The sequence below is a fragment of the Sinocyclocheilus anshuiensis genome, unplaced genomic scaffold, assembly GCF_001515605.1.
Source record: "Sinocyclocheilus anshuiensis isolate Anshui unplaced genomic scaffold, SAMN03320099.WGS_v1.1 scaffold877, whole genome shotgun sequence".
Lineage (NCBI taxonomy): Eukaryota > Metazoa > Chordata > Actinopteri > Cypriniformes > Cyprinidae > Sinocyclocheilus > Sinocyclocheilus anshuiensis.
In genome coordinates, this window is record NW_015557181.1 from 1,158,525 (window position 1) to 1,179,502 (window position 20,978).

At 36.8% G+C, this 20,978-nt stretch overlaps 1 protein-coding gene across 2 annotated transcripts in view; it reads left to right on the forward strand.

Moving 5' to 3' along the window:
* The window catches only part of LOC107678638 (GPI ethanolamine phosphate transferase 2-like), a 137,605-nt gene that overhangs the window by 43,186 nt on the left and 73,441 nt on the right, over positions 1–20,978 (forward strand). For both annotated transcript variants that reach the window (XM_016473984.1, XM_016473985.1), the window contains 2 exons: positions 999–1,211; positions 14,192–14,409. In XM_016473984.1, the coding sequence (XP_016329470.1) occupies positions 999–1,211; positions 14,192–14,409 (431 nt within the window). The remainder of the gene's footprint in view (positions 1–998; positions 1,212–14,191; positions 14,410–20,978) is intronic.

Consider the following 20,978-nt stretch of genomic DNA (forward strand, 5'->3'; position numbering starts at 1 on the left):
TATGTATAAATGGATGGATAATTGATGGATGATGAATGATAGATGTCTAAATGGATGGATGGATAGATAGATGTATTAATGGATGGATGTATAAATGGATGGATGATAGATGTCTAAATGGATAGATGGATGGATAAATGTATTAATAAATGGGTGTATAAATGATGGATGGATGATAGATGTATAAATGGATGGATGATAGATGTCTAAATGGATGGTGGGTATTTAAAAATGGATGGATGGATGGATGGATAGATAGATAGATGTATGGATGGATGGGTGTATAGATGGATAGATAGATAGATAGATAGATAGATAGATAGATAGATAGATAGATAGATAGATAGATTATTCATATGCATAAAAGATCCCTCAAATTCTGGATGCATCTTAAATCAAGTCCCACAGAATCGCTACATTTTAAAGCAATACAAACCCAAGAACTGAACCCCGAGAAGAGTCCACTTTTTGCTGAAATAAAAGAACTGACTTTCTTGTAAAACTCCAGAAAGTGCATCTCATGGACAGAAATGTGCTGTAAAGGTCCTTGCACACTGAGTCTGACGCATATTAATTAATCCGTTGTGAAATAATTAGCAAAACAATACAGTAGTCTTCAAGCAGTGAGGATGATTTTGCTGTGCTCTCTCTTCTTAAAAAGAGAAAAAGAAAGAGGAAATATTAGGTTCATCCAATCCTGAGATTGCGTAGAGAGGAAGGAGAGTTCCACCTCTTTATCAAGGAGCAGCGGGATTATCAAAACACCTCTCAAAATACTTGCTACGGATGCAAAAAACGCAGAAAATCGAACCTGATCCAAATTTTTTTATGACGGACGAAAGTTTTGGAGGCAGTGTGTAAACATGACTGACGCAACGTGAGGTGATATCTATTTTTTAACGTGGGAAAATTTCAGATCGAAATTTCAGACTCCGTGTGCAATGACCTCAAGTCTTAAAGGCAGTGAGCGCTTAATGACACGTATCTTGCTGTTGCAGCGGGATTTGAGGAGCCGGGCATCCTGGAGCAGGTGGATCTGACCCCCACCCTTGCACTGGGTCTGGGGTTACCCATCTCCAAGAACAGCGTGGGCCATTTGATTCCAGCTGTGTTTGAGGAGTTATCACTCAGAGAACAGCTGCGCCTCCTCCAGATCAACGGACACCAGCTCAGCCACCTCCTACAGGACAGCAATCCCACCTTCCACAAGGGTGAGTTCACATGTGCAGTACAAAACTAATGCATACAACAGCATTCCCACAGAGCCATGATCAGTCCACAAATCATCTGATGCAGTTTCAAACACATAGCAATTTGATTAGCTTCCAGGTGTCGAATAAGTGATTGGGCTCTTTGTATGTCAGGAAAATGTTATAAGAGGCAACTTATTGGCCATAATAATAACTTCATGTCCCAAGCCAGAAGGTCCCAAGATGAGATGGATAGCAGTCCAGTCACTAGGGGTGGGAATCGCAGGGTACCTCACGATACGATACGAATCACGATACATGGCTCACGATACGATTATATAGCGATTCTGCGATAATTGATATATTGCTAGACAATTCTATAATGATACATCACGATATCTGTCTAACTATGAAAACAAAATGCCTGTGAAAAGGTTAAGTGCAAGTTTTCTCTCTTTATTCAAGTCCAAACTGTTAGAAAGCAGCACAAAAGTTCTATAAATCAAATTTAACATGCTAAGGAAATTAATCATTTTATTCTTGGACTTACTAAAAGCTTACACTTTTCTTTGTGTGTAAACCAACACATTTAACTGCTAATCAACTTTATATATAGCCTATATATAAAACTGGTGCATTTCAAAATTTACCTGGAGTGCTTTCTCAACCTTTCCTCTCCTCTCATCATGAAAACGGAGCCCCGCGCACATGACATGCAGGAGGGAAAAAAGCCATTTACATCGCGTCTTTTGCGTGCTCAGGTTCGTTATTTCAAATGTAGACGCGCGGCAAGCAAACACACTGCACACTTCTGCACCGCATTATGGCTCTGACGAGGTTTTGTTTCGTCATCCATGCCATAGGTGCAGATGTTTCTGCCGGTCGATGCCCTAACGCGCACTTGTAATATCTGAGAGAGATGGAGAGCATCCAGTTTTGTTGACTTAAAACTGGACGCGCCGGCGCCGCTCTCTCTCACTCATATAAGTGAGGGAAATTCACCTGCGATCCGAGCAGAGAGGTTCGGCAACTCACGGACTCAATATGCGCTCTGCAATAATAACGTGATCGATACCTACAGTCCACGCTGATAGCTGTTCCGGGGCAGTTTTTTATCTCCATCTCCTTTTATCTCCATAAACATATATAGAGCAGTAGAGCTAATACAGTGGCTGGAAATCTGTTTATCCTTCGGTTCCTCGTGCTTCCTCATCTTCATAGAGAACGCAGTTCATGGTTGCTCAGAGCGCTTTGGAAAGAAGGTGGAAATGGCGCGGCCAAGATTTCCACGCATTTTTTAGATGCTGGGAGCAGGGAAATCTATATAGAGCGCCTTATTGTAGTAATATATTGTAGTAAATTGTAGTATTGTATTGTAATAAAATATCGATATTTGGCGCCAGATATCGATTCTCGTATCACATGAAGAAGGACAGCGATATATTGCCATATCGATATATTGTCCCACCCCTACCGGTCACCTCTGGTTTGAGATGTATACAAGGTCTGACTCTGCCAACTGTAAATTAATCTGGTTGTTCGGATAGATATGTAAAATTTACTCCTCCCAGATGGAGCGTCATCAGCAGCATTGGAAGTTTGGGAGCCTCACAATCCACATGTTAATTAGTAATGATTGATGAGACACATGGATGTACCTTAAGCCCCTAATTGCCATGCAAAGAGAGCATTCAACCGAAAATTTAGCTGACTGGCATTAGCGTGAAGAAAATTTCAGTATATTTGCATATAGCACAGGATTTGTAGGTTTCCGTTATGTGCAGGCCAAGTGTAAACGGAGTGTGCATCCAATCGGATAGCAGTCTGATCAATCAAGATGCATGACGTGTAAAAAAGAGATTTCCCAAGAGTTTTTGTCTGAACTGAAATACTCAAATATTGTCTCAAAAAGATGGATAGATGATGTATAAATGTATGAATGGGATGCATGTTTAAATGGATGGATGATGGATGGATAAAATGGAAGGATGGATGGATGAATAGAAGTACTCAGATATTGTCTCAAAAAACAAAATAATGAGGTCTGGATGCAAAACTTTTTGTTGTTGATGTGTTAATGATTCACACTTTACATTCATAACTTAACTAGTTACACACATGCAGTGTTTTTTTTCAACTTAAACAGAAACTTATTAAAAATAGTTTTCAGTAATTGAAATAAAGCTGAAATAAAATGTTAATAAATATCAGAAAAAAATATTTGATGAAAAGCTTGAAAGCCTAAAAACACTGTTTTGTTTTGGTTTTAGGTTTAAGTTTAAGGAAAGCTAAAACTGAAATAGAAATAAATTCAATCTAAATTTAAATATTAAAAGCATGTAACAAAATTGCTAACACTAAAACAAAAAATAAAACTGAATCTGCTATTTAATCATTAAATATTATTAAATACTATAAATAATACTAAAGCAACAGAGTCAGGGTCTCTCAGAGAGTGTCTCTCACACTCTCGCACTACATTTTGCTACTATCTAGGGCATTTGTCTCAAAAAAGCAACAAGCTTCAGTCTTGTAGTCTGTGCTATGCTTTAGTTTTCAATCCAGTTTTGTTTTCCTGTTTTGCTGCTTGAGTAACAAGCTCATGAAACGCTGTCAGTAACCCGACATAAGAGCACGGGTTTGAGTACACAGACATGACTGGGCATTTAGAGCACTTTAAATCCATAGAAATAGAGAATTTATACCCTTTAGCCCAAGCCTAGATGTGTGTGTATGTGTGATTGTGTGTCCTCCGCTGTCTCTTTAGCAGTTTGGTTGCATTTTCTCTCAGTGGGATATCTGGCCTCCCACAAACATCCATCTCTGGCTCATTCACTTCTCGCATCTAACAGTGTTGAGTGTTTTGCTGGGTTATGAGGTGTGAGTGTGTTTATACAGGGTTAGAGTGTTTGATGGTGATGTCTGCTGACATTTTCACAGACTCGTGTTGCTGTTTTATAGAAGTGTATGTCTTGTGTAGTCAGACATTTTGACTCGTTATAAATCTGAATCACAGCTTATTCTGGCTACAAACTGTTCACTCAGACAGGAAGAGATTGTTTGACTGACATGTAAAGCAACCAGAAGAGTTATTTTTGTTTGTGTGTGCATGTATCTAAATTTGTTGCACAATAATAGATTGGCATTCAAATTAGTGCACAGCAAAGTCAATCCACGAGCAGCTGCACAGATGCTGATGCATCCCACCGGATGAGGATCCGCTTTTATGGTGGGAAGAATATGCTTAGCCGGCAGAGCGTATTTTGTTCACAGCTGGCCCGTGCTGTTTGAATGAGAACATGTGACGGGATGACAATGCGATATGCCTTTATGTAAATACTGTTTATATATGTGCACAAAATGTGGCAGGCTGCTTTTCATATGATGTTTCATTCATGCATATGGTTTGATTTTTAAATTTTATTTAATTTTTAAGACGTTTAAGACTATGTACAAAAATACATTTAATTTAATTTAATTTTTTTTATTTAAATATAAGTACAAACATTTCTGTAAAGACAATACTGTTTCTTTTTTCTATTATAGTCCTATAGTTCCTGTTCTTCTGGAGATTCCTTATGTTCTGATGTAGCCTAAACCTGTGCGCGCTAACTGCTGGAAATTGCGTAAAACCGGCCAATCAGATCAAAGCTTACGATTTCAGCCAACTCTTGACATTTTTTTGTGTACAAATTGCATTAGACATTGAATTTCCCCTCTTTCACCTGTGCTCGAGTGAAGGTTCGAGAGGCGTGTGGAGGTTGAGATCTGATTGATGAGGACGACATACCGCCGCAGCCCACTTTTGTCCTTCCATTTTCTAAGGACATTCAAAAATATGAGATTGTTAGAGGTCAGCTCTTCAGTCCCTGTGTGACGTACAGGCAGATATTACCTCACTTCACCCATGTCTGTCTTGCTGTCTTTAGGATGTAGAAACTTCTCCATCATGCTTTGAAGCCTAATGAAGCACTTAATTAAATTGCAGATGAATTATTGTGATTAAGGGGATAATCATTCATCAGAGTTTTTCTAAGCACATTGACCTGAAAGCGAGACGTCTGAGGTTTTCTCCTGATAACACTTTTCCCACGGTAACATGCTGAGAGCTCATGACGGTGCACCATTAAAATGCAACATTATTTTATTCAACATTATTTTTATTTTATAAAATGCAGCAGAACCCAGAAGTCACACTAGAGATCTTGACCTGCTTTTCACTGTGTGTGTATGAAGCAGAGGCAGTGCTCAAAAATCTCCATACTAGCATACTGCAGTCTATAGTAAATACTGTATAGTGCATACATTTGTTTTTTAATATTGGAAATAAATCAAAAGTGATGTTAGTAACTAATTACTTTTTTGTAACTACTTTATATAACTATGCTGCACATTTGGCAAATGAAGGATGTCATCTGGGTATTTCATTCACTATGCACTCTATACATACTGCATACTGTAAAAATAGTGATAGCATAATAGTGTGCATTCCAAAACACCCAGAGGTGTCTCTTTTTGTGCCTTTTTCAGCACTTTCATCCAGAATGCATTATGAACTGCATTATTAAGCACAGCCTGAGCGCGCACACACACACACACACAGTTCTTTATTAATAAAGATAATTAAATAATTTGCTTTATTAATATAGCTCAGCAAATAAAAGCCCAGATCCACTTAAACCAGAAAGGATCTTCACAGACCATCATCAACACAAATGAGTGATAATTCCAGCTTCAGAGGCTGATATGTGAGGAGACATCTGTCATCATGACAGGATCATCCAGAATCCCGCAGTGGCCAGATGCAGAGACACTGTCCAGCCATACACACACACACACACATATGCACACACATGAGTCCTGCTGTGTGCTGCGGTTTGTTTGAAGAGCTCTACTGATCTCCCGTCTGTTGTGTGTGTGTGTGTGTGTGTGTGTGTGTGTGTGTGTGTGTGTGTGTGTGTGTGTGTGTGTGTCAGCACAAGTCCAATCTGTTCCTCATTCACTCACAAAACTGTGAAGCTCAAGGGTTTGTGTGTGAGAGGTAGAGCTGTAAGATTAGAATGCCTATCTATCTATCTATCTATCTATCTATCTATCTATCTATCTATCTATCTATCTATCTATCTATCTATCTCTCTGTCTGTCTGTCTGTCTGGCTGTCTATCTATCTGTCTGTCTGTCTTTCTGTTTAGTTGCCTATCTATCTGGCTGTCTATCTGGCTGTCTAGCTGTCTATCTAGTTGTCTCTGTCTGTCTGTCTAGCTGTCTAGCTGTGTATCTATTTGTCTGTCTGTCTTTCTGTTTAGTTGCCTATCTATCTGGCTGACTGTCTGTCTAGCTGTCTATCTATTTGTCTCTGTCTGTCTGTCTGTCTATCTATCTATCTTCTTCTCTCTCCCTTCTCTTTCCTTGTTTTCTTTCTTATTTCCAGCTGTAAATATTCATGAATAATCCCCATTATTCCAGGCTCATCCCAGCAGATGCTCCGTTTGGCTTTTCTCTAACTCTCCTGCTCTGTGATCAATGCTGTGAATTAAACTTTCATTATTAAGCAGACGCCGCTGTGTCTAAGAGAGGACAGACCATTTTCTGAGAATCATCCTCACAGGCTGAGGTTTCTCATTGCCGTAACGCTATTATGTATCTTGCAGCTCTAATATGCGTGACTTTCAGCTGATACTGTGGAAATAACGCTATGTTTCACTGTCGTAACACTGTGTAACAGTTGACATGGATTCATGAGCTAATTCAGCATAATCATATAATTGATTAATCACAGCCTCGCTTATTTGTGTTATGACAATAGATGAACGTTCCAGCAAAGTGAATTAATTAATGAGAACATAGATTCATGTAAAAACGCCTCTAATGTTCTGTTTTACCCGCTAACGCTCAGTAATTGTCCCATTCATCACTTTTTCACTGGGTTAACATGATCTCCGTCAACAAATTGCATTTTGGTTTATCACCTTTCTGTCTTTGGGTTCACGCAGACACATCCATTAAGATGCTACATAGATGCTCGGGAAAAACAAAAACGTCTGGGAAAGAAATATTAAGTATTCACAGGTTTCACATGGCCTGGAGGAATGTGTGGCTTCACATACTATCTGTCCGAAGCAGCATGCATGATTAAAATTCATATTCAAGATGCACTGATCATGCATACTACTTATATAGTATATAAAGCCACATCCTGCAAAATCATAATAAGTTAAATATATAGTACTGTATGCCAAAAGTGCTCATATGGTTGATTTTTTTTTGCATGCAGTAAATATTAAGAACAACCCCATTGCTCTTCAGATGAAGAGGTCATATGCAGCTTTTTCAGTTGCCATGGCAGTTTCAATTAATATTGAATTGTGAAGGTAATTCATTTAGCATCCATTAGTTATTTAGCGTCCACTAGTATCGTAAGGTAATTTGGCTAGTAATTTAAAGTAATTCATTTTGTGCATCCAAACAGTTTGCAACAAAGAGGCTCATTATATAAAGATGCCATTTTAAGTGCATGCTTTTAGTATGTTATAGAAGTATGCAAATGACATTGCAGCCTGTATGCCTTCATGGAGAGTTTTATGTGTTTTTGCATTAGCATCTTAAAGTAATTTAGCTGTAGTATTTACGGCCATTCATTTTGTGCATGCAAACAGTTTGCAACAAAAACTTGTATAAAGATAAAAAAAATTGTATAAAGATTAGGGCTGTCAGTTTTTTAAAATGTATTTAATTGCATGATGTGCCAATTAATGAATCACAAAAGGGCCAAGAAATTAGCCCAGAAAAGATAATTTAAAGTCGTTTTTTTTTTTTTTTAAGTAATTTAGCTGTAGTATTTACGGCCATTCATTTTGTGCATGCAAACAGTTTGCAACAAAAACTTGTATAAAGATAAAAAAAATTGTATAAAGATTAGGGCTGTCAGTTTTTTAAAATGTATTTAATTGCATGATGTGCCAATTAATGAATCACAAAAGGGCCAAGAAATTAGCCCAGAAAAGAGAATTTAAAGTCGGTTTTTTTTTTTTTGAGAAGCTGTATCTAATTTGGCATTTAGGTATAATTTACACATGAAACATGAGGTTGCATGAATTTAATTTGCATGGGTTTACAATAAAATAATGTTGAAATATATGATTAAAAAAATGAAAATATGAAACTAAAACAGCCAGTAAGTGGAGATATGTCCTAAAAAAGTGAGTCATTCAGTCATTCATTCAACCGATTCCTTCAAACAGCTGATTCATTCTAGAATATAGTAAGAGACTAGGTGCGTCCCAATTTGTATACTAGTTATATAACACAATTCTGAAGTAAAAAGTCCGAATTGTGAGATATAAACTCACAATTGAGAGAAAACAATAGGCTACTCATAGGCTATATTACACAGTCAGTTGTCGTCATGCATCATGTTCGTCAGCAACTGCTTACAGTGTGAGATAACGTACATGGACGACGTACATGTCTGGCCCAGGATAGAGTGTGTTAAATGCGTTAATGAATGCATTATTTTTTCCAGAATAAATCGCACCAAATTAGCACATTAAGGGCCAGTTTTACTAACAGCCCTTACCAGCGCAAATCATCTTTTGGTGTTAAAATGGTTCTGTCAGGTTTTACTAAAGACGCGCAGTGACGAATTATTGAACCTGACCTTATTGAATATGCATTTTTAGGAGTTTCCCTTTCAGACACAAAAGTTATGAGGAGAATTTTCAAATGAATCATGCAACACGTTTTACTAATGTTTGCGCTCATCAAATTACTGCCATTTGCGCCATTATTTAACGCCCCAAAAAAGCATGTTTTAAATTATTTTGCGCTTGAAATGGCTGCAATTATTGTTGCTAGAGGAAGCACCGCAGAGAACAGAGAGTGAGAACATGATAGAAGGGAGAGGATTTTTTTCACACGTAGGCGTATTATTTTGAATGCCAGAAGAACACATTTTCCGAACATATCATTTGCCAAGCCATGTTATTTTTAATTTGCTTCAGGAAATAAAAGATGACTTTGAACCCTCAATTAGGAGTCACGCAATACCATGTCTATAAAAATTTCTAGCAAACCTTCGTTTTTGGCCTCTGGTTTTTTTCAGCGTACTGTGGCTTCTTTATTTCTTTATTGTTTATTCGCGACTACTCTAATTTGCGCTGCGCTTGGTTAGGGGTGTGCGATAGGACGATGTTTGATCGTGGACTATAAAAATGTCTCCACTATCTGCTTTTGAAGAAATATCGTAGTATCGTGCTACAGTGCACATTCTATCAGCTGCAGTTCTGGCGCCGCCGTATCAATATAATGTACAACACGACATACATTCGCATCAGTGTTATAGGGATAGTTCACCCAATAATTAAAATTCTGTCATTAATTACTCACCCTCATGTTCTTCCAAACCCGTAAGACCTCCGTTCATCTTCGGAACACAAATTAAGATATTTTTGATGGAATCTGAGAGCTCTCTGACCCTCCCATAGACAGCAAGGGTCCTTACACGATCAAGGTCCAGAAACATAGCAAGGATATCGGTAAAATAATCCATGTGACATCAGGAGTTCAACCGTAATTTTACAAAGCTACGAGAATACTTTTTGTGTGCAAAAGAAAAAAAAAACGACTTTATTCAACAATTCATCTCCTCCGCGTCACCCTAGCGCCATTTTGGAGAGTATCCACTGAACGTAAATTAAGTATGCTGTTTTGTGTCAGCTGCGCCATGCGGATACGTTGTTTTCATTCAAATAAAAGCGTAAACGACGTAAACTCAGCGGTAGAGTTACTCTCACGGGACACTGCACTTATTTGCTGTCACAAAAGTACATTATTTGCATCTGCTTTAAAGCCTTGCCGGTTAAACGTTTCATTCACGCGCTGTTCTGATGTGCGCTTTTTCTGAGCATATGTACACCCGAAGCGCGCGTACTAAAAACCCTGTCAAACAGCGCCTGATTGCTGAACTAAGTTATCTTTTGCACTAATACTGTTAAAACACACAAGGTTTATGTATAGACTCAGTTGGTTATGTCTAAAATGAAAGTAAACAGTTGAGAGAGAAACGGATGCGTGCCTGTATATTAAATGCGTGCAGCTCTTAAAGGGACAGTACTAAACATGCTGCTGACTGTCATTAAAGGGATAGATCACCCTGAAAACCTGTATTAATTTCTTTCTTGGTCTGAACACAAAAGAAAATATTTGGAAGAATGTGGGTAACCACAGTTGCTGGTCCACATTGAATTTGATAGTAGGAAAAAAAAATACAGTGGAAGTCGCTGTGGACCAGCAACTGTTTACTTATTCACATTCTTCAACATAACATTTATGTTCAGCAGAAGAAAGAAACTCATTAAGGTTTAAAGCAACTTTTGAGAGAGTAAATGATGGTACAGTATAAAAATAAAACACTTTTTATTTTTGGGTGAATTATTCCTTTAATGCTAATAAAACACCAAAACACAAAGAGAAAAATCACTCACTACTCTTGATTTAAAAAACGTTAATACAGTTGCTTTAATAGGAATCAATCTATATAGTGTTTTATTTTTATATTTGTTGATTCAGTTTCTTGAATGCTCCTGCTAAATACACCTATTTTACCTGAAAATAAAACAATGTTTGTTTTATTTGTATATTATGTGTATTTGTAATGTGTATCTTTGTTCTCATTTTTTTATAACAAATATAAAATAATGACAAAGATTTTTATTTTCGACCACTTTGGCCTAAATATCTGCCATTCTTTTTTTATATTTGTGTTACCTTGATAGGCTTTGTCTTTATAATAGGGAAATTAGTTTGGCTGTAATGCTCAGACAACTTGCAAAATAGTAAAACCAACATGACAAAGAACCGTGATAAAATCGTGAATCGTGATATTTCTAAAAAAAAAAAACGTGATATGATATTTTTGCCATATCGCCCACCCCTACGCTTGGTATATTGCATTGGTCGATATGTAAATGAGATGTTGCGTCTGTGTTCTTTAATTTGTGCATTGTTAGTAAATCACCCGCAGAAATTTCCATGCCCATCGGCGCTGTTTTGGAATTGTGCTCTTGCGCTAATTTGCCCTGTTTAGTAAAACTGGCCCTAAATCGAAATCCCTAATAAAGATACAGTTTTAAGTGCATGGTTTTAGTATGCAAATTGCAATGCAGCCTATGTGTGTTTATGGACTTTTTTAAGATAATTTGTCTATATATTTAAGGTCATTCATTTTGTGTACGCAAACTGTTTGCAACAGAGTGACTTATTGCATAAAGATGCAATATTAAGTGCATGCTTTTAATGTGTTATACATATACAAATGCAGCCTGTGTGTGTTCATGGACATGTTTGTGTGTTTTTGCATGATTTGGAGAGTGTGAGCTTGCATATGTTAAGCCAGAGATGTACATTAAGTATGCAGACAACACATGCTTGGCCAGCGTGACGTTGGTTTTGCATACTTAACATGTGTTTAATGACAAACAAGGAGGCGATAGTTTCCTTAAAATTTGTGTCATTGTTATTCCAAAACTGATTTTACCATGTTGACTCTTTAACATGAACTGACTTGCTGAACAAACTGTTTGTCTGTGTCAGTAGTTGAGCGGCAAGACTGTAGAAGTCAGCCGTTCATGCCTAATGCATTTTAAATTGCATTCGCACACAACGGAAAACACACTTGACCCAAGTATGCGACACAAACAAAATGCGTCTGTGTCATTCTACACAGCATCAGCTCTGTGGAGAATCAGAGCTCAGAAATGGGGAGAGACACATTAGAAAGAGAGAGGCACAGAGCGAGACGGAGGTGTCCTGTAGTGAAGCGTCTGGGCGGTATGAGGCAGACGTGCCTGTTAGCTCCCTCTGAGATCCCACTGTGAAGGCCCTTAGTGTCTGTCTGCTTTAAAACACAGCCAGCAGACACCTGATTCTTATGCAACAGCTTCCTCATGGTGTCTTCATAACACCGTGGCTCTGTTCAAATCCTAGTGAGCATTTCAAGGCATTGTATGTGAAGGCTGTTCTGAAAGATACATTTTTTATTTTAAATACCTTCTTATGAGATCAGCATCACATTTATTCTTTGATGAGAAGGCAATCCTGCAATTGCAGTAGGCTCAGTAAAATAAATTGTCTAAATTGTAGTTTTTCCTTTCTGATTTTACTGATTACAGGCTTGCTAAATAATAGGTAAAATAATAGATAACAATAGATTTGTAACCGATTGTAATCATAAGGATTTTTATTAGAAGTTTTAGATTTTAAAAAATATTTTATTTTATTTGCATTTATTTTATGTTATTAATTGTTTTAATTTATTTTAAAATGAATTTTTTTCTCAGTGAAATTTTTTTTTCTCAGTGATCAGACTCAGACTCAGCAGACTCAGCCTGCCTATACAGGCTTGCTAAATAATAGCTAAATATAATAGCTTTGTTTTATTAATTGATTTCATTTAATTTAATTTAATTTAAATTGTCTTTTTTTCTCACTGATTTTGCTGCTTACATTATAATTATACGTTTTTATTAGAGGTTTTACAATTTTTTTTTTTATTTATGATGATGATGATGATGATGATGATGATGATTATTATTATTATTATTATTGTTTTTATTATTAAAATGATCTTTTTTCCCTCACTGATTTGCTAAATAATGGATAACAATAGATAAACCAATTGTAATTGTAAGGATTATTTATTTATTTATTTGTTTGTTTGTTTGTTTATTTATTGTGTCATTTAATTTAATTTAAAAGTGACTGGCTTGCAAAATAATAGGAAAAAACAATAGCTAGCAGGAGATAAATCAATTGTAATTTTAAGGATTTTTACATTATATTTTATTTATTTATGTATTTATTTATTTATATATTTTATTTCATTTGTATCTATTTTGTAATTTATTTATTTGTTATTGCGTAATTTAATTTTATAATTTTATTTAAAAAATGACTGTTTTCTCACTGATTTTGCTGTTTACAGGCTTGCTAAACAATAAAGAAAACAATAGATAACTGATAAATCGATTGTAATTGTAAGGATTTTTATTAAGGTTTTTTATTTTATTTTTATGGTTTATTTTGTTTGTATTTACTTTGTTATTGTTTAATTACATTTTTAATTTAATTTAGTTTAAAACATAGACTGTATAAAAACATGGACATAGTGTCCGTGATGTCACCCGTAGGTTTCTGAAGAGCCTTTTTGAAGCTCAAAGTGGGCGGCGCCGGCCGTCGCCATCTTGGCAGCGCGTCACTCCCGTATAATCGAAAATGGGCAAAGAGGCGGGAGCTGGTGGCTGAAACCACGCCCACCTAGCGCGACGGCAGTGACAGCAGCGGCAATCCACCTGTCACTCAAGTGGCCACGCCCTTAATTATGCAGAACTTTAAGGCTTAATATAATTTAAATGGATGAGTTATAACAAAATTCACCCCCCTCACAGTTGTCATGAAGGGCAAAATTAGCTATATAGACCAAAACCACTTTTTGTACCATATTTTTTTCTGCTGTAAAGTTGGGCATTTTAACATGGGTGGTCTATGGGACTGAATCCCTTTTAAGGCCAGCCTCTAGCGGCCAGTCCATGAATTACAGTTTTAGTCACTTTCGTGTTGGTTTCACGAGAGAGACTGGAAGGTTGCCGCTATGTTTAAAATCGGTTATTTTCTCATATTTCATTGCTTACAGTCTTGCTATACAATGGATAAAACAATATACAACAATAGATAAACTGACTCTTGTTGTAAGGTATTTATTACGGCTTTTTGAATTTATTTTTATAATTTAATTTAATTAGCAGTCATGTAGAGCATTTCAAATCAGTCACTTGCAAGGTTTCAGCTCAGCAAAATGCCTTTGAAGGTAGTTGCCTATATAGGTAGACAGCAAGGCAGTTAACTAAGTTAAAGTCATTCTTTTTCTTGCGTTCTGGTTTCATCTCTGTCATTCTTCATGTCTGTAACATTTTTCATGTATACCTTCACGTCTCTCTCTGTTACAGAGGATGGTTACGAGCAGTTTCGCGTGGCAGAGAAGTCTCACGGAAGCTGGATGAAGCTCTATGTGGATGGAAACACATCAGAGGTTCTGAGTAACATGGGCAAGAAGGTTCTCAAACAGTATCTGGAGGCCCTGAAGGCCATGAGTTCAGCTCTGAGCAAACAGCTGGGCAAATACGACATGTACTCCATGATCATGGGCATGATCTTCATACTGCAGGTGAGATCCGTGCAATCCTGAAGACACCACACGAGGCTGTTTTAGCATCACTCGCAGTCTGGTTTTGTTCACATCACATTAAGTATGCCGTCTACTCAAGCTAAACTTTATTCAAGGTTCTGGCTGTAAAGGTCAGTCTGATTCATTGCTAAAGTATTTCACATTTTTAACAGGCAGGTTTTGCTTCAGCTATCGTGATTTCACATCTATATTCAGGCAGGTTTTGGCAGATCCTCGTCAGATTCGAACATGTGCTCCTCCACGTCTATCACTTGCAGTCATAGTGGAAACTGAAGCATTTAACACTTCATAAAACTCATTTCTTGGTGCAAAGTGAATTTGTAAGGTGTATGTTATGTGTCACTAAATTACACGTGAAAGCAGTTTTAACTAGTGATAAGAAAATTAATTATTTAGCCAGTTAAATCTCTTTCAGAATTTTCTGGCAGCCTTTTATAGAGACAATGTGTATAGGTTCTTTTTTTTCCCCAGTATTTGTAAGGGAATTTTGATTAAAATAAATTTGTTAAATACATTTAAAAAGTATGTCAGCTAGTGTAAAATAAATGTTTATATACATGTTTATTTATATAAATAAATGTTTTTTTTTTTTTTTAGCAACTTGTGCTAATTTACAGAATTTTATAATGCATTGTTTTCAAGTTCATTCATACATTAAAGGAGGCATATTATGCCCCTTTTTACAATATGTAATGTAAGTTTCTGGTGTCCCCAGAATGTGTCTGTAAAGTTTCAGCTCAAAATACCAATCACAGATCATTTATTATATCATTTTGAAAATGCCTATTTTGAGTAGAAGCAGAAACACGCTGTTTTTCTTGCCTGTCTCTTTAAATGCAAATGAGCTGCTGCTCCCCGCCCCCTTTTCCAGAATAGAGCTGCATCATTACACATAAACATAACCTCATAATACACATAAACATAAAGTTCTCATTCACACAAGTTTACATTAAAAACACACATGAGTTACAAAAACAGTCGGTTATGTCTGTGAAGGTAAACTGCTGGGAAATAAATCGCATGTTTATTTTAGATCTGTGTGGCAGCAGCAGTATACAGTAAATAAATCAATAAATCCACTGCTCTCTTGTCTACTCTGAGGCTGGGACTCTGAATAGTGTTCTGTGCTCGTCTGTGCAGCCAATGACAGAACAGTTAGCATGTTTTGCTCAAACGTTCGCCATGGCATTAGAGCTGGTACACCGTTGTCGCTTGTGAAATCAAAATGACGGCACCGTGGGTGGAAATTTACAGATTAAGGGGCGGTAATATTATAATGAGATCCCTTTGCAACATCACTAGGAGAGCGAAATCTGACGCGCTCGTTTTCTCAGACTCTTGCAGAAAAAGGCTTCCCAAAACAAAGTTATGGGTTAACCTTTTTCACGTTTCCTTGGTTGGTAGATACACCGGTGGCCTGATTATAGCACTTAAAACCTGGAAAAGTCAGATTTTCATGATATGTCACCTTTAAGTCGGATTATCTAAAAATACTGCATTTTTGAAAGAAGTCTCTGCTGCTCACCAAGGCTGCATTTATTTGATAAAAAAATACAGTAAAAACAGTAATATTGTGAAATTTTATTACAATTTTAAATACAATTTCAAATAAAAATGTTTTCTATTTGAATATGTGTTAAAATTTAATTTATTCCTGTGATCAAAGCAGAATTTCCAGCATCATTACTCCAGTCTTCAGTATCACATGATCCTTCAGAAATCATTCTAATATGCTGATTTGCTGCTCAAGAAACATGTATTATTATCAATGTTGAAAACAGTTGTGCTGCCTAATATTTTTTGGAAATTGTGATTTTATGACGAAGAGAAACTGATACATTTTTTCAGGATTCTTTAAAGGTGCTGTGTATAGGATTGAACTAGGTATTGCAGTCCAAATTCCAAATATTGGAGAGGGTTATTTTCACTTTTTTTTTTTTTCTTTCCCTTTATTCAGTTCCATCACACAAAGGGACAATGCAAACAGGGAAACGTTGCACATCTCAAAGCATGCAAAACAGAACAACAGCAACAACAAAAACGCAAAATTAATACAAACATATATATATACATATATATATAAATAAAATAAAAATAACAGAATGAAAAGAAAAAAAATACATACATTAGGGCAGTTACATAATTTTGAAAAGCTTTTTATACCTCTTTTGCATTTTTTCGATAACAGGTATAAAATTTGACTTTACCATTGCATCAGTATTTTGATTCCCAAGTAGTTTACCATGCTTTTAACAGGAATATTACATACAGTGGATAGGTTGTTATTTTTAAGCTGTAGGATCTCACACTTAGACAGATTTAAATTCAATCCAGAGAATTTGGAAAAATTATTAATGATATTCAAAGCCAGAGGTACCTCAGAACTATCACTAAGAAAAATTGTTGTGTCATCAGCAAGTTGCGATATTTTAATTTGTCTTTCATGAACTACAATACCTTTGAAGGAATGTTGATTTATCATATTACTTAAAACTTGAGCTACGACCAAGAAAAGGAATGCAGAAATCCTCCTCCTCAGACTTGACGCACATGCAGGTTGCCAGATTGACGACACCAACAGGAACTAGCGCACCTTCCTTGACAGCTTCCATGACTGAAATGAAATACGCTGTGTTTTCCGCCAACTGGCAACCTGGGGTGCTGAAATACAGTTGGGTAAACTGGCAGTGGGCGGGTTACACAGACCAAAACAGAGACAGACAGACATTCCGACACGGAACGTGCATTTTCAAAGGAGAATAACTGACTGTAGCATTGTTTTTCAGATAAACAAGTATGTTAACTTAGCATGTTTCTTAAATATCTGCAAACATATTATGGTAATTGTATGCTTTAGTAGAGTCAAAAACTTACATACAGCACCTTTAATGAGAAGAGCAGCATTTATTTAAAACAGAAATCTTTTGTAACATTGTCACTTGTGATCAACACAAGATCTTTCAACACAAGAATCTTACTAGCCCCAAACATTTGAACGGTACTGTATGTTTCATTTGCCACTACTCATTCAAATATACATGATTTATTTACAGTATATTGCCATTATATCAACCATCGGTCACCTATACTCTCAGTGTGCCTCATTCATGAAACATTCGTAAATATATGAGTAAATTCTGAGTAATTTGCGCGTAAAACAGACCTTCCCGAAAACTCTCCTCCAGATTCACAAACGCTTCATAAACATCAAAACAGACCTCCGGATTCACAAACGCTTCGTAAACTTCCGATTTGATTGTTAAACATGTGTATGTTAATTAATTCTAGGGCACGTGTGCAGGCTCATTCACAATTAGCATAATCCCGTCTATGAATTACAGCTACTCAAATTGCGTGTCCAGGAACGCAGTGGAATATTCTGGTCTACTTTCTCAGGTTTGGCTCCAGTATATTGCATAAATGCAAAAAAGACTAATAGGCCATATGCCTAACAATAAATATTCAATAACGTGTGTCCACCAAAGCGTTTTTAGCCAGCTGAAAAATGTCAGGCGCTCTTCTTAAAATGACCAGCTGGTGGCGCTTGAGAACGCTTTGGTGGCATAGCATTTTTCCAGCTGAGACACGCCTTGGTTGCTATGATTTGAAATATCCACAAGAGTAACGTATTACTAGTATCTCATTTTGAAGAATATTACTGAATATAAAAATGCAGTAACCAGCAATATTAACTTCTCTATTGTTGTTCAGTTGTTGTACAAGTAGGATGATTGGTCGGTGTAGCCCATAGACTGTATAAAAACATGGACGTAGTGTCCGTGGCGTCACCCGTAGGGTTCCAAAGTGAGTTTTTGAAGCTCAAAAGTGGGCGGAGCTGGCCGTCGCCATCTTGGCAGCGCGTCACTCCCGGATAATCGAAGATGGGCAAAGAGGTGGGAGCTGGTTGCTGAAACCACGCCCACCTAGCTCGATGGTGGTGACAGCAGCGGCAATCCACCTGTCACTCAAGTGGCCACGCCCTTAATTATGCAGAACTTTAAGGCTTAATATAATTTAAACGGATGAGTTATAAAAAAATTCACCCCCCTCACAGTTGTCATGAAGGGCAAAATTAGCTATATAGACCAAAATAATTTTTTAAACCAGGCTGTAAACGTTTTTTTCTGCTGTAAAGCGGCCAGTTGACGAATTACAGTTTAAGTCACTTCCTTGTTGGCTTTGAACACAGAACGTTTTATGCACCATTTACACATGGTAAGGAGCAGGTGTACACTTCTTTCGTACCAACCAACTAACATTTTGAAAATTTGAAAATATGAACACTTTCATGAATCCGAAAATTTACATCAGAACAGCTTTACGAACGATTTACACAAAAATTTGTTCTGCTCGTGTTTCATGAATGAGGCCCATTGACACTCTCAGCTACCAAAAAAAAAAAAAAAATTAGCAAACAAACTTGTAAAATATTATGATGGCAGTGCATCAAAATTCAGTGTCATCAGTTTGCCAAATTGAACACAGAACGTTTTATGCACCATTTACACATGGTAAGGAGCAGGTGTACACTTCTTTCGTACCAACCAACTAACATTTTGAAAATTTGAAAATATGAACACTTTCATGAATCCGAAAATTTACATCAGAACAGCTTTACGAACGATTTACACAAAAATTTGTTCTGCTCATGTTTCATGAATGGGGCCCATTGTCGCCATAGAAAAATGTGTGCAACTAGTTTTTGATTAGCTAAAGATTTGTGGATAAATGTGGAATTTAGCTGCTGATCTTAAATGAGTTGTAAAAGGATTAAACTGCTTTAAAGTGTGTGTAAAGAGTTTAATGGTTTACTGCTTTGTGTTTGTTGTTTACTGTGGTGTCTGTGACCAGCTGCCTTTGTCATTCTGTTTTATTCTGCTCCATTTAGGAGAAACTATAGAATAGATGCGTGACTCATGAAAACAGTAGCGGTCATTTCTCTCAAGATTATAGTGCAATAAACAAGAAACCATGTTTTGTGTGAAGCCAATTTGTAGAACTTTTAAATTGTGCACTAATGCACACTCATAACATATCTGTCTTTCTGGTTGACTGTAAATTTGTGGAAAGATTTTTTTTTTTAGTTGTTCGCTGGCTGAACGATCAGCACCGTGGTACACAACCGCTCCATACAGCTTAGTTTTAATATATTTCTGTTTCATTCTTTTTCTTCCGTCGGCCGATAATAAGGTGAACAGTAGTGAGATGTGAGTTGAGAGTGGAGTTCGGAGGTCTTACAGTGGCGTGAAGGAGGATCAATGTCTGGATTTGAAGGACTGCGGCCTCTCGTCTCATTTACACCCCTCACCCTGCCAACTCATTATGAGCTTAATTAGTCCCCCTCTTCTCTGTAATTAACAACAAAGAGCTTGCCAGCCCTCACGGCAGAGTTCAGATCCAGCCTGGTGCGGTTGGAAATAGCTGGAGAGCCCTTCGGAGACTTCCGTAGTTCATTCCTTCAGCCTTTCAGTTTTGGATTTGGATTTCCACTGTTTCTTATTTCCTCAAGTCAACATGAAATCAAAACTGACTCTATTTGCTTTCCTAACACAAATTCCTGTTTTCTTTGTGCCTATTTCATCAGTACAGATTATTCCTGTAAAGATGTTTGTTTTATGTATTTCATACTCTTTCATTAATATGTGATAAACAGCATTCCTTTTTGGTAAACAATGTTAACCAGTAGCTATTAAGCACTGTTTTAAAGGGATAGTTCACCCAAAAATGAAATGCTGTCATTAATTACTCACCCTCATGTCGTTCCAAACCTGTCAGACCTTCGTTCATCTTCGGAACACAAATTAAGATATTTTTGATGAAATCTGAGAGCTTTCTGACCCTGCATAGACAGCAATGTAACTGACACGTTCAAGGACCAGAAATGTAGTAAAGACACTGTTAAAATAGTCCATGTGACATCATTGATTCAACCGTACTTTTATGAAGCTACGAGAATGCCTTTTTGCTGACCTTTGTTCTTCATAAAATCCACAAAAATATGAATCAGCACAACAGTTTTCATCATTTTGTAATCAGAAATGTTTGTTGAGCAGCAAACAGTGCTTAATTTGTAAATGAATAATTGCCGGATCCAAAACAGCAATTAAAAGGCGCTGTGACCGACACTGAAAATACAACTTAAGCTTTCCCAGAGCATTCAATGACGTCACTAAACAGTGATGGCACAATTATAAGAGAGCATCGTTCACAAGTTTCTGCATTAACCTAACTAGGGCAAGCTTCAAACCCTGGGTCAAAAATGGGTTGCCAGGATGATTTTAGGTAAATGTATATCTAAGATACATTAAAAATAACAAAATTTGTTTTCATAAAAATAAAATTAAATCATAGGTATAAATATGCAAAAAATATCTGACTTAAATAAGTCACAGTTTTAATTAAACGTGCATCCTTGCTTTATTTTACAAAATCACAAATGAATTATGTCTTACTGTTATCTGTATGACCAAAAATGATGTATTTTATGTTTCAGCTGTTCAATCGCGCCGGCGCCTCGCACACACACACACACACACACACACACAAAC